Source organism: Tupaia chinensis, unplaced genomic scaffold (assembly GCF_000334495.1).
Source record: "Tupaia chinensis unplaced genomic scaffold, TupChi_1.0 Scaffold000602_1, whole genome shotgun sequence".
NCBI lineage: Eukaryota > Metazoa > Chordata > Mammalia > Scandentia > Tupaiidae > Tupaia > Tupaia belangeri.
The window spans coordinates 79,490-92,556 of record NW_006160120.1 but is presented as its reverse complement, the minus strand read 5'-3'; the positions used below and the strand labels follow the sequence as shown (position 1 = coordinate 92,556).

Here is a 13,067-nt window from a genome sequence, read left to right as displayed (position 1 = left end):
TGCCATGGCAATGTGCAAGCCTGAGCCTGCTCACCACCAAAGGAGAGGGAGACTGTTAGGGGGATGGGAACTGGCCCTCCGGAGGTCCGAATTCGTCACGCGGCGGTTGCACGAGGAAACCGTGCAACCTCCCGATGCCCCAAATCCTCTGGGAGCCGAAGTGCAAGCCGCACGCCTCTGAGCCTCAGTTTCTGCATCTGCCCAATCCCCAAAATGATCGGCCCCAAGTTCCCTGAAGAATTGTCTGGAGGGTAACGATTCGGCCAGCCCCCTGTTCTAGTTGGACGTCCAAGGAGCAGGTTGTGGGGCCCGGATGACTCTTGAGACCCCACTCCACCCCCCAGGCCGGTTCGCTATGCTTCTCTTCGGGGCCCTTTTCCTCGCGCTGCTGGCAGGCGCTCACGCGGAGCTCCCGGGCTGCAAGATCCGTGTCACCTCCAAAGCGCTGGAGCTGGGTGAGGCTCGGGGCAGGAGGGGAAGCATAGGATGGGTTCATTCCAACAGTGGGAGCGGGAGCTAAGGCCCTCCCTGCTGCCTCAGTGAAGCAGGAGGGACTGCGCTTTCTGGAGCAGGAGCTGGAGACCATCAGCATCCCCGACCTGCGCGGCCGAGAGGGCCAGTTCTACTACAACATCTCCGAGTGAGTAGAAGGGGGCGGGGCCTCGGGATCCCGGCGCAACCCCCACCGTGAGGGAGGGGCCTAGTCTGCATGGAGGCGGGGCTTAGGGAATACCTGCTGGTTCTCTTCACCCGAGGGTTTAGTGGAATGGGGACGTGACCAAAGTGAGGAGGTACTGAAGAAACAGGATGGGAACAAAAAGAGAAAACGCCAAACCGGCCAACGTGGGCGGGGCTAGGGCTATGGGCGTGGCCTTGTGAAAATAGGCGTGGTCAAGGGGAGCTAATCTGAATGAAGGCGTGGATAAAGGGCACCTGAAAGGTGGGGTCAAAGAATGCCTGTGGATGAGAGCGGAGTGTAGGACAGGGCTGGAGCTCTTGTGGTTTAGGATGGGGTGGGAAAAAGAACTGGCATGTCGGGTGGAACTTAAGTGATAGAGGTAGTCGGAGGACACGCAGGTCTAGCAATCCCAGGGTATGAAAGAAATCCAAGCAACAAGACCCTTTTCTTTTTTTTTGAGAGGTTTAGGCTATAGGGCCCGTACGCTCGCCAGAAAGACAGACAAAAAGTGAGAAATCACCCCCCAGAGGGGATGGCCACGAAGCAATCTCTTCTCCATTCCCCTCTCGGGATCTTGGGCACGCACTCACGCACAAGGCGTGAATTTAAGCCACCGATCCGGTACTCTAACCACTGTCGACCACATGGGTGTCCAACAACATAGCCATTACGCCAACTGCTCGTCCAAAACTTTTTTTAAGTTCAAATACTATCCGTTATTGTTTCTATGACCAATACCTAGGACAAATATTTTGTTATACAATCAAAATTCAAAGCCACCAAGACTTCTTAGACACAGGGAGAAGTGCACTTTTGTTTTGTTTTGTTTTTTTTCTTAGAGATTTTGTCTGAGGGTGCTTGTGCTCACTAGAGAAAGAGAGAGACAGAGACAGAGACAGTGAGAGAGAAAGTGAGAAATCACTCCCTGGAGGGATGACCACACTGCAATCCCCTTCTCCTTTCAGGATTTTGGGCATGCATGTATACATGCCCAGTGCGAGTTTCAAGCCACTGGGTCTGAGACTTGAACCATGGTTAGCCATGTGGGAGTCCAGTGATGTAACTGCTGTGCCATCTGCTGGCCCCGAGCAGCTCACTTTGCGGGCCCCGAGCAGCTCACCTTTTTTTTTTTTTTTTTTTTTAAAGAGAGATATATGTTATAGGGTGCGTGCGCTCGCCAGAGAGACAGAAAGTGAGAAATCACCCTTTGGGGGAATGGCCATGCCACAATCCCTTCTCCTCCATTCTCCACTCAGGATTTTTGGGCATGAATGCACATGTGCCCAGCCTGAGTTTTAAGGTCTAGGATTCAAGCTATGGCTAAATGGGAGTTCAGCCACGTAACTATTACGCCATCTGGTGGCCCTGAGAAGCTCACTTTGAACGTCTGTATCAAGAAGAGCTAATCCCTGAGCCATTCAAGCCCAAGCGGGGCACTTGGCAAACAATGGAAGAGTTCATTCCAGAGCCCCAGCTTTTCTAGGCCTGCCTGGAAGAGGAGGGACTGAACGGCCCTTAGCTGGGTGAGGTCCCCTGTCTTGGTCCTGGCTCTGACCTCTGAGGTCCTTGGCCTCCCCCAGGGTGAAGGTTATGGAGCTGCAGCTGACGTCCTCGGAGCTCCATTTCCTGCCGGAGCAGGAACTGATGCTGCAAATCACCAATGCGTCGCTGGGACTTCGCTTCCGGAGACAGCTCCTCTACTGGTTCTTGTGAGGACCCAGCCCTGAGGGAGTGGGGGGTCCGGAGGGCAGGGGGTGCTGTAGGGCCATGAGCAGTCAGCCTTCCTGAGTTTGTTTCTTCATCTGCATGGTAGGAACAGCCAAACCTACTTTGTAAGGATTGTTAGGGTGTAGTAGTTGGGCTAGTAAACTGTGGAAGTGAAGCCTTATTAAGAGGTACGATGCATGGGGGCACAGGAGGGCGGTGACGACTCAGTTAAGCTCCCAGTTGGGGCCAACATGAACCCCTCCTTGGCAGTTATGATGGAGGCTACATCAATGCCTCGGCCGAGGGTGTGTCCATCCGCACTGGTCTCCAGCTCTCCCGGGATGCCACTGGCCGGATGAAGGTGTCCAATGTCTCCTGCCAGGCCTCTGTCTCGAGAATGCATGCAGCCTTCGGGGGAACCTTCAAGTAAGCCCCTCGTCGACCCCACTACACCTGCTTTGAGCCCCACGACCTACGTGAACAGCGCAATGTGAAATGCAAAGGCTTAGGAGTCTTGACCTACGTGAACAGTGCAATGTGAAATGCAAAGGCTTAGGAGTCTCGCCAGCTGGGTCCGACTCTCCGCTGTGCCATTTCCTGGCTATGTGCCTTTGGGCAAATCACTGACGCTCGGTGCCTCAGTTTCCACTGGTCGAATGGGGATGTAGTAACCTGTTTTAAGATCATGTGAATATTGCATTCATATATGTAAAGATTTAGAACAATATCCAAGACATGATAAGTGCTTATCTGAGTGTTAGCCTTTAGGTAAGAGGAACTGTTTTAGCATGCACAGGTGTTAGTACACTAGCATGTACTGGTTCTCACAACTGGCAACTCTTCCAATACAAAAGTAATAACATTGTTCTGGGTTCTAGGCTGACAAGGGGACTTTGTACACGGACTGGGAGAGAGTGAGGGAGAAAAGTTGGAAGTTTTATCATTGGGTGTTGGTACATTGTCAGTTTTTTGTTTATTCGGCAAAGGGAATATACGCCAGGTCCTGAGGATTCAGAAAGATGCTCAAAGCCTGGCTGGAGGGACACAACATTTGTTATCAAGGTCTTGAGAGAAGGGCCAAGAAAGAGGGTGATCTGGGAAGACTGCCTGGAAGGGGAAGCATCTGAGCCCAGATGGGGGGAATACAGGGCAGGAGCGCTGAGGGTGGAGGGGAGGGCCCCAGTAAGCGTATGGATGTGGGGATGTACAGAGCAGGCATGAGGAACTGTGAGTGAATTCACTTGGCTGGTGGGGGCTGAGCAGGAGAGGAAGTTGTGAGAACCAGGCTGGAGAGGGCAGTTGGGCCTAGGTCTTGAGGAAGCCGCATGGAGGGGTTGGTGATTCAGCCAAAGCTGAGGAGGCCCTCCCACCACCATCTGTGGCTACTGCGATTTCTCCTGTACATGGCTGGGGCTATGGGCAGGAGCTGGGCTCACCTGGCATCTTCTCGCCCCTCCTCACAGGAAGGTGTACCAGTTTCTCTCCACCTTCATCACCTCGGGGATGCGCTTCCTCCTGAACCAGCAGGTGTGGGCAGGGGCGGGGAGGGAGCCAGCGGGGGTGGGCGTGCCCTCTCTGAGAAAGCCCTGACTCTGGCCCTCACCTCCCAGATCTGTCCCGTGCTCCACCACGCAGGGATGGTCCTGCTCAACTCACTCCTGGACACCGTGCCTGGTGAGTTGGCCTGCTGAGGCCGGGAGCTCTGGGCCAGGCCCCGGAAGTGGCGTGGGGTTGAGGAGGCTGAGTGTGCAATGGTCACGTACAGTTGTGGAGTAGGCCTTTCCGCTCTCGAGTGTGGCCTGTGCCGCTGACGTGCTCCTGGTCGGGCAAGCACTCAGTCCTCTCTGGGCTTGGTTTCCTCACTTGACTGGCAACGCCTCCCTGCTGGGGCCGCTGTGAGGGTGGCTGTCGAGGTCCTCACATGTGCTTGCTGATCATCGGGGCCCCATTTGTCTTCATCACCTGGCACGTAACAGGTGCTCAGTTAACATGAATTCCCTTAAGCTGTGATCTTTGTCTCCTGTAGGGCAGAGGCCTTGTCCCATCACACCCAACACACAGGACATAGGAGGGGAAGAGGAGGTGGGGAAGCCAAGGAGGAAAAGGAGCCCCTTTATGTCCTGTTAGTGATTTGCTGAAACCCTGTGGTAGTAATAGAAATAATAATAGCTAAGATGATTGAACACAGTGTGCATCGGGCACGAAGTGCTTCGGACATAAAACCAATTTGATTCTCACAACACCACGATGAGGAAAGTATCACCATTGTATGGATGAGACACCGAGGCCCAGAGAGGTTATGCACTTTACCCGACATCACACAGCTTTGAGTGACTTGGAGCCCCCTTCCCACCCCCGACAGTGCGCAGTCCTGTGGACGACCTCGTGGGCATTGACTACTCCCTCCTGAAGGATCCCGTGGCTTCTCCCAGCAATCTGGACATGGACTTCCGGGTGAGCTTCCTGGGCTGATGTGTGTGTGGTCTCTGCCTCCTCATCTCCCCTGGAGGAGTTGGGCCTGTGGCTCTATGCACAGGGCTGGCCCTGTGACCTCATAGTTAAGGGAGCTGGATCCCACATGGCCAACCATGTGTTCAAATCCCAGCCCTGGTGACTTGAAATACATGTGCCTGCCTGCCCCAAATCCTGACAGGATAGAGAAATGGAGAAGGGACTGTCGCATGACCACTCCACATGGGGCGTTCTTTCTCACTTTCTGTCTCCCGCTATGAGTGCACACACCCACACACCCTCTGGCAATTTTCTTTTTTTTTTTTTGAGAGAGAGATTTTTGCTATATGGAGCGTGTACTCGTGGAGAGACAAAGAGATGGAAAGTGAGAAATCATTCCTCAGGGATGGCCATGCCACAATCCCTTCTCTTCCACTCTCCTCTTGGAATTTTGGGCACCCCTGCATGTACACCTGGAGTGAATTTTAAGCTGCCAGGTCCAGGACTTGAACCATAGTTGACCATGTAGGAGTCCAATGACGTGACCATTACACCATCTGCTGTTCCCAGCAAAATTTTCTTTTAAATATGGAGAGAGATATGCTGTGAGCCTCCCAAGGACAGTGGCTGGTCTGACCCCCACCATCCTCCCACAGTGCCTAGTGTAGGGCTGGGGACATCTGCTGTCACCTGGGTATCAGGCCAGTCTGCCTTGACCCTGATTCCCCACACCCCAGGGGGCCTTCTTTCCCCTGGCAGAGGCAAACTGGAGCCTCCCCAACGGGGCGGTGGAGCCCCAGCTGCAGGAGGAGGAGCGGATGGTGTACGTGGCCTTCTCTGAGTTCTTCTTCGACTCTGCCATGGAGAGCTACTTCCGGGCAGGGTCCCTGAAGCTGTCACTGGTGGGGGACAAGGTAAGCCAGACCCATTTGTGGGATGGGTCTGTTGTGCAGCTGATGACCCTGCCTCACTGCTGTTTCCTGGTCCAGGTACCCCATGATCTGGACATGCTGTTGAGGGCCTCCTACTTGGGGAGCATCGTCTTGCTGGTGAGCATCTGTTGGAGGAGAGGATGTGGCTGGGGTTAGGGCATGCCACCTGCACACCAGCAGGGGGTTCAGTGAGCATGCAGTGGAGATCCCACAGCAGCCCTGGAGACAGAAGGCCTGGCCTCTCGCTGGCCAGGTCCTCTCACCCTGCCAAGCTCGGTGGTACTATTTCCTGTCCTGTCCCTCACAGAGCTGCTGCAAGGAATGGGAGAATCCAAGCTTTGTGAGTGCAGGGGCTTTAATAATGATTCATTCTGGGGCCAGACGACGGCGTGGCGGTGAAGGCAGCTAGATCCCATACGACCAACCACATGGTTCGAGTCCCTGACCCAGTGGCTTGAGAAATACACTGGGCTCGTGTGTGTGTGGTCAAAATCCTGAAAAGAGGGAGACGGAAGGGAAGGGATTGTGGTGTGTCCATTCCCCACGAGAGGTGCTTTCTCACTTTCTCCAGCAAGGGCACATGCCCTTTAGATGATTTTTTTAAAAATGTAGTTATTTTAATTTTACCATAGAGGGACAGAGAGAGAGAGAGGGAAAGTGAGAAACCAAGCCACTGGGTCCGGGACTCTAACCACAGTCAGCCATGTGGGAGTCCAGCGTCCTTATGCACCACGCCATCTGCCAGCCCCAGTGATTTTTAATGATTAATTCCTATATATTGCTTTGTTTATTTCTCCTTGTTTAATGGGGAGGGATGTGAGAGTTAAAGAGCTTGAAAGAAATACCTCTGTTATCCTTAACGGATGTGTCTGTCCTTGGTTCAATTTTTTGTTTGTTTGTTTTTTAATTTTTTTTGGAGAGTTTTTGTTTGTTTGTTTGTTTTTTGCTATAGTTTGCATGCGCTCACCAGAAAGACAGAGAGGCAGAGAGACAGAAAGCAAGAAATTACCCCCTAGGGGGAATGGCCACACCACAATCCCATCTCCTCCATTCTCCTCTCGGGATCTTGGGCACACACGCACATGCACCCAGTGTGAGTTTAAGCCACCGGGTCCGGGACTTGAACCACAGTCAACTACATGGGAGCCCAGCGACATAGCCATTATGCCAACTGCTGGTCCCTGTCCTTGGTTCAATTTTGAGTGACAGAATTTGAACCTGTGACATCAGGTCACACTGACCTTCTCTCCTGCAGTTGGAGCAGACCTGGTACGGAGTGTTCACCAAACACCAGTTGCTATCATTGCTGGGCTGTGGGTGCCACTGTCACATGGCTGAGCAGTTAAGAGCATGGACTCTGGGGCTCAGCTGTGGTGGCACGTGCTGCTGAGACACTATGCTCTGCAGGCCAGGACCACATGGGAGACCCAGGTTCAACCCCAAGTTTAATTTAAAGGCCAGCCACAGCCATGTGTGCCTCTAATCCCAGCGATTCCAGGAGGCTGAAGCAGGCCTGACAGCTGGAGGCTGACTTGGGTAACAGGGCAAGACCCTGTCGAAATGAAGACTCTGATGTGGTAACACACGCCTGTAGCTCCAGCGGGGAGGCTGAGGTAGGAATATCAGGACAGCAGGACTCCATCTAAAACAAACAGGGGCCAGCTGGTGGCAGAGTGATTAAGGCAACTGGATTCCACATGGCCAATAGCATGGTTCAGGTCCCAAACACAGTGGTTTGGAAAACACACTTGATGCATGTGTGTACATGCCCCAAATCCCAAGAGGAGAATGGAGGAAAAGAGATCACAGTGTGGCCAATCCCCTGCTTTCTTGCTTTGCCTGTCTCTCTCTCTGGCAAGCACATATACTCCATAGCAAATTTTTTGGGGGGTGGAGGGTGGAAGAGAATTTTGTTATAGGGTGTGTGCGTTCACCAGAGAGAGAGAATGTAAGAAATCAGCCCACCCCGGGGGGGACGGGGGGTCTGCAATCCCTTCTCCATTCTCTTCTCAGGATTTTGGGCACACACACACATGCGCCCAGCCTGTTTTAGGCCACTAGGTCCTGGATTTGAATTGTGGTTGACTACATGGGAATCCAGCAATGTGACCATTATGCCATCTGCTGATCCTGCAATAGCAAATTTTAAAAAGATGAAAAACCAAAACAAACAAAAAATAAGACCCTGACTTAAGAGAAAAAGTGGGGAGAGAGAGAGGTGGGGCTAGCAGGTGGCGTAGTGGTTAAGGCACTGGACTCCTGCATGGTCGCCTGCAGTTTGAGTCCCAGACTTGGTGGCTTGAGGGTCATGCCAGGCATGTGTGCACTGTGTGCCCCAAATCCCAGAAGGAGGAGAAAGGATGGTGGCATGGCCATCCCGCCTCTGTCTTTCTATGCAGAAATGCATCAGGACTTTTCCCACCATGCAATATTTAGGAAAGCAGAAAGAGATGGAAACATCCCTTTGTGCGTGCAAAGGCACGTAGGCTGGACAGTTCCAGGGGGTTTTGGAAGCCAGAGCAATCTCGTATTTGCAATCTCTGGGCTTCTGAAGGGCAAAGGCTGCCTCATCCTTCCTACCTGGGGGCTCATGAAGTAACATATGGAGAACTTACGCGGCCCTCCTTGGTCTGTGCCCAGAACCCTGCAGTGATCGACTCTCCGCTGAAGCTGGAGCTGCGGGTCACGGCCCCACCGCGCTGCACCATCAAGCCCTCAGGCACCACCATCTCTGTCACTGCCGGCGTCACAATTGCCCTGGTCCCGCCAGACCAGCCTGAGGTCCAGCTGTCCAGCATGATCATGGTGCAGGCCCGAGTGGGGGTTGTAGGGACCTGGGAGAAGTGGGGGGTGGACCTTCCTGGTCAGTGACCTCGTCCTCCTCCCCACTTTCCTGCAGGATGCCCGTCTCAGCGCCAAGATGACACTGCGGGGGAAGGCGCTGCGCACACAGCTGGACCTGCGTAGGTATGCCGATGTCCCAGCCCGGGCAGGCCCCTCTGCCCCCAACTCAGGGTCTTCAGGATACCCACACCTGCCCCACAGAGCAGCGGAGCTCCCATTCAGTCTTACCTACGGGCCCCCGGAGAGCCAGGGAATGCCCTTGTTAATGCGTATGAAAGTGCTTCATTGATGTGTAACTCTTCCGTGTGTTTTCACAACCCAGAGGTGAGCAGAGCAGGTATTGGAGATGAGCAAACTGGTCCAGCAAGGTTAAAAGGCATGCCCACAGTCACATAGCCAGGAGGAAACAGGGCGCCCGCCAGAAACCTCCATACAATGCAGCCTTGTGACCATGAGGCAAGTTGTTTTATATTTACTTATTGCCAGAGGGCACGCGTGCTTGCCAGACAGACAGACAGACAGACAGACAGACACACCCAGGGAGAGAGAAGGCACCCCCCTTGATGGGGCGTGGTCATCACAACACAGTCCCCTCTCCATTTCTCCCTCCTGTCAGGACTTTGGGACATGGACAATACACACATACACACACACACACACAGCTCGTTTTTCCAGCCTCTGGGGCTGGGACTTGAATTGCAGTCGGCCACGTGGGTTCCAGCTCCTTTAACCACCAGACCACAGGGCCAGTTTTCCTTTCTAAGCCGTGTTTTCTGTTTGCAAAGTGCGGGTAAAAGTAGCATCTACTGCCCCTCCCTCGCAGCACATTTTCTAAATGAGAACAACACAGGGAAGACTGACACCGCCCCTGGGCAAAGAGGACCTAAAATTTGTGAGGTGTCCCAAATTAGAAAAAGGCAGCATCTCCGTACTTCCTAGGTCTTTGTTGGCTGTGGGTACTAGGTAAAGTAACTATTTACATTTATGTATTCAGAGAATTAGTAATTTTTAAATTATTTTAAATTTAATTTTATTTATTCATTCATTTATTATCATTTGATCAGAGAGAGAGAGAGAGAGAGAAAAGTGAGAAAGCAAGCTGCCAGGTCCAGGATTTGAACCATGGTCAGCCATGTGGGAGTGTCCAGTGCCTTAACCACCATGCCAGCTTCTGGTCCCAGAGAATTAGTATTTTTTCAATAATTATTATTTTTCAATAATTTTCAAGAATTATTTTATTTAACTTTGTTTTTAAATTTGACCAGAGAGGGACAGAGCAAGAGAGAGAAAGTGAGAGAACAAGCCACCAGGCCCAGACTCGAACCACGGTCAACCACGTGGAAGTCTAGCACCCTTAACCACCACACCACCTACTGGGCCCGAATTATTTCATTTAAACTTTATTTTAATTTGACCAGAGAGAGACAGAATGAGTGAGAGAAAGAAAGAGAGAGAGAGAAAAAGTGAGAAGGTAAGCTACCAGGTCCAGAACTTGAACTGCAGTTGGGCATGTGAGAGTCCAGCATCCTTAACCACCACACCACCTGCTGGCCCTAGCAACTCCTTACATTTAAATTCATTAAAATTAAATAGCTCCTTAAATGAGCTCTCTCTCACTCTGCTGTCCCTCTTTGGTCTAATTAAAATAAATTAATTTTAAAAAATAAATAGCTCCTCAGTTGCACCGGCCACAGGTGGCTAACGTCTACCACAGTGAACAAGGCAGACACAGAACATTTCACAGAAAGTGCTATTGGAGCGACCAGCAGTTAGCATAATGGCTACGTCACTGGACTCCCATGTAGTTGACCGCAGTTTGAGTCCTGGACCAGGCAGCTTAAACTCACGCCAGGCACATGTGCGTGCATGCCCAAGATCCCGAGAGGAGAATGGAAGAGAAGGGATTGAGGTGCAGCCATCCCCTCTGAGAGGGGCGGTTTCTCGCTTTCTGTCTGTCTCTCTTTGTCTTTCTGGTGAGTGCATGTACCCTATAGCAAAAGCATCTCCAAAAAAAGAAAAAAAAAGTTCTATTGGACAGTGCTGTTCTAGGGGTTAGATGATGCAGAATAGTGATTAAGAGCTTAGATTCCAGGGACCAGCTGGTGGCATTGTGGCTGAGCTGCTGGACTCCCACAGGGCCAACATGGTTCAAGTCCTAAACCTGGTGGCTTGCGTTCTCATTTTCCTTCTTTCTCTGTCTCTCTGGTCAGTACAGGTGCCCCATAGCAAACTTTAAAAAATAAATAAAATAATAATTTAAAGAGAGCTTAGGGGCTGGCAGGTGGCATGGTAATTAAGTCATTGGACTGCCACATGGCTGACCACAGTTCAAGTCCCGGACCTAGTAGCTTGCTCTCTAAATTTCTCTCTGTAGTTGAATTAACAAATTAATAATGATGGGGATCAGCAGATAGCATAATGGCTACGTTGCTGGACTCCCATGCAGTCGATCATGTTTAGAGTCCTGGACCTGGTGGCTTAAACTCATGCCCGGGTGTGTGTGTGTGTGTGTGTGTGTTCATGCCCAAGATCCCAAGAGGAGAATGGAGGAGAAGGAATTGTGGTGTGGCCACCCCCCTGGGAGGTGATTTCTCACTTTCAGTCTCTCTGGCAAGCACACACACCCTATAGCAAAAACCTCTCCAAAATAAATAAGTAAATAAAAATAATGATGATGAATAAAACTAAATAATTCTTAAAAAAAAAAAAAGAGCTTAAATTCTACGGGCAGGTTCTGACATAAGCTATGTGGCTATGTGACCTTAGGCAAATTGCTTTACCTCTCTGGACCTCATTTTATATCATCTATAAACTGCATATTGTAATAGTTTTTTTTTCTTTTTTCTTTTTTTTTTTTAGAGAGATTTTTGCTATGAGGCATGTGCATTTGCTGGAGAGAGAAAATGAGAAATCACCCTTTGGGGGGATCGCCATGCCACAATCCCTTCTACTCATTCGCCTCCCAGGATTTTGGGCACACACACATATGCAACCGGCCTTAGTTTTAAGTCGCCGCGTGCAGGACTCAAACCACAGTTGACTACATGGGAGTCCAGTGATGTAACCACTACACCATCTACTGGTCCTTTTTTATTAAGAGAGAGATTTTTGCGATAGGACACATGTGATCACCGGAGAGACAGGAAAAGTGAGAAATCAGCCCTCCGGGGAGACAGTCATACCAAAACCCCCTCCTCTACTGCCCTCCTAGGATTTGGGGCACACATGTACACATGCCTGGTGTAAGTCTCAAGCCTTCAGGTACGGGACTCAAACCACAGTCGGCCAGGCCATGTGGGAGTCCAGCATCCTCACATCACTTGCTGGGGCTGTAGTAGTTGTTTTGAAGATGACATTAATTAGTATTTAAAAATACTTATTTTAAATAATTTCTTATTTAACTTTATTATTTTCCAGTTTGATCAGTGAGAAAGAAAGAGAGAGAGAGAGAGAGAGAGAGAGAGAGAGAGAGAAAGCAAGCAAGCCACCAGGTTCAAGACTTGAAGTCGGCCATGTGGGAGTCCAGCACCTTTAACTACCATGTCACCTGTTGGCCCCAGTATTTTAAAATACTTTAATTCAGGGGCCCTACTCGCACACACACCAGTGTGTGTTTTTTTTTAAATTATGTATTCAATTTTATTTATTCATTCATTTATTTTAATTTGACCAGAGAGAGAGAGAGAGGGAAATTGAGAAAGCAAGCCACCAGGTCTGGTATTTGAACCACGGCCATGTGGGAGTGTCCAGCACCTTAACCACCACGCTACCTGCGGGTTCCCTAGGGCCCCTTAATACAACAGTTAAACTGGATGCCACATGGCTTGAAAAACGTGCTGGGTACGTGCACACCCAAGGCCCTGACAGAATGGGGGATCCAAGGAGAAGAGATTGCAGTGTGAACAGACCAGTGTTGGGGTGCTTCCTCTCTCTTACACACACACCTTCCGGCATTACACTTTTTTTAAAAAGTAGCATTTAAGTTTTTTTTTTGGCGGGGAGGAGATTTTTGCTCTAGGGCATGTGCACTCACTGGAGAGAGACAGAAAGCAAGAAATCACCCCCATGTAGCAATCCCTTCTCCATTCCGGGAGTTGAACCATACGGTCAGTTACGCGGGATTACAGGACCAACAGATGGCGGAATAGCGACCTTGTTAGACTGCCACGTAGTCAGCCGCGGTCGAGTTCCGGACTCAGTGGCTTAAAACTCCCGTCGGGTGTATGTGTGTTTGTGCCCAAGATCCCGAGTGGAGAAAGGAGAAGGGACTGCAGCATGGCCATCCCTCCTGGGGGGTGATTTCTTGCTTTTTGTCTGTCTCTCCGGCAAGTGCACATGCCCTATAGCAAAAATCTCTCTAAAACAAAACAAAACGAAACGAAACAAAAAAACCCAAAAAACTGTTCCGTAAAAAAGGGAGTAAGCACTGAGTTTATTAAACACCTACAAAGCTC

At 50.8% G+C, this 13,067-nt stretch overlaps 1 protein-coding gene across 1 annotated transcript in view; it reads left to right on the top strand.

Moving 5' to 3' along the window:
• Window positions 1–13,067, top strand: part of PLTP (phospholipid transfer protein) — a 15,861-nt gene that overhangs the window by 390 nt on the left and 2,404 nt on the right. Inside the window, exons 2-12 of the mRNA XM_006158530.3 lie at window positions 345–455; window positions 541–640; window positions 2,260–2,388; window positions 2,657–2,812; window positions 3,850–3,913; window positions 3,997–4,060; window positions 4,749–4,840; window positions 5,575–5,751; window positions 5,827–5,886; window positions 8,410–8,574; window positions 8,669–8,736. Coding sequence (XP_006158592.1) covers window positions 356–455; window positions 541–640; window positions 2,260–2,388; window positions 2,657–2,812; window positions 3,850–3,913; window positions 3,997–4,060; window positions 4,749–4,840; window positions 5,575–5,751; window positions 5,827–5,886; window positions 8,410–8,574; window positions 8,669–8,736 — 1,175 coding nt within the window. The 5' untranslated portion in view covers window positions 345–355. The remainder of the gene's footprint in view (window positions 1–344; window positions 456–540; window positions 641–2,259; window positions 2,389–2,656; window positions 2,813–3,849; window positions 3,914–3,996; window positions 4,061–4,748; window positions 4,841–5,574; window positions 5,752–5,826; window positions 5,887–8,409; window positions 8,575–8,668; window positions 8,737–13,067) is intronic.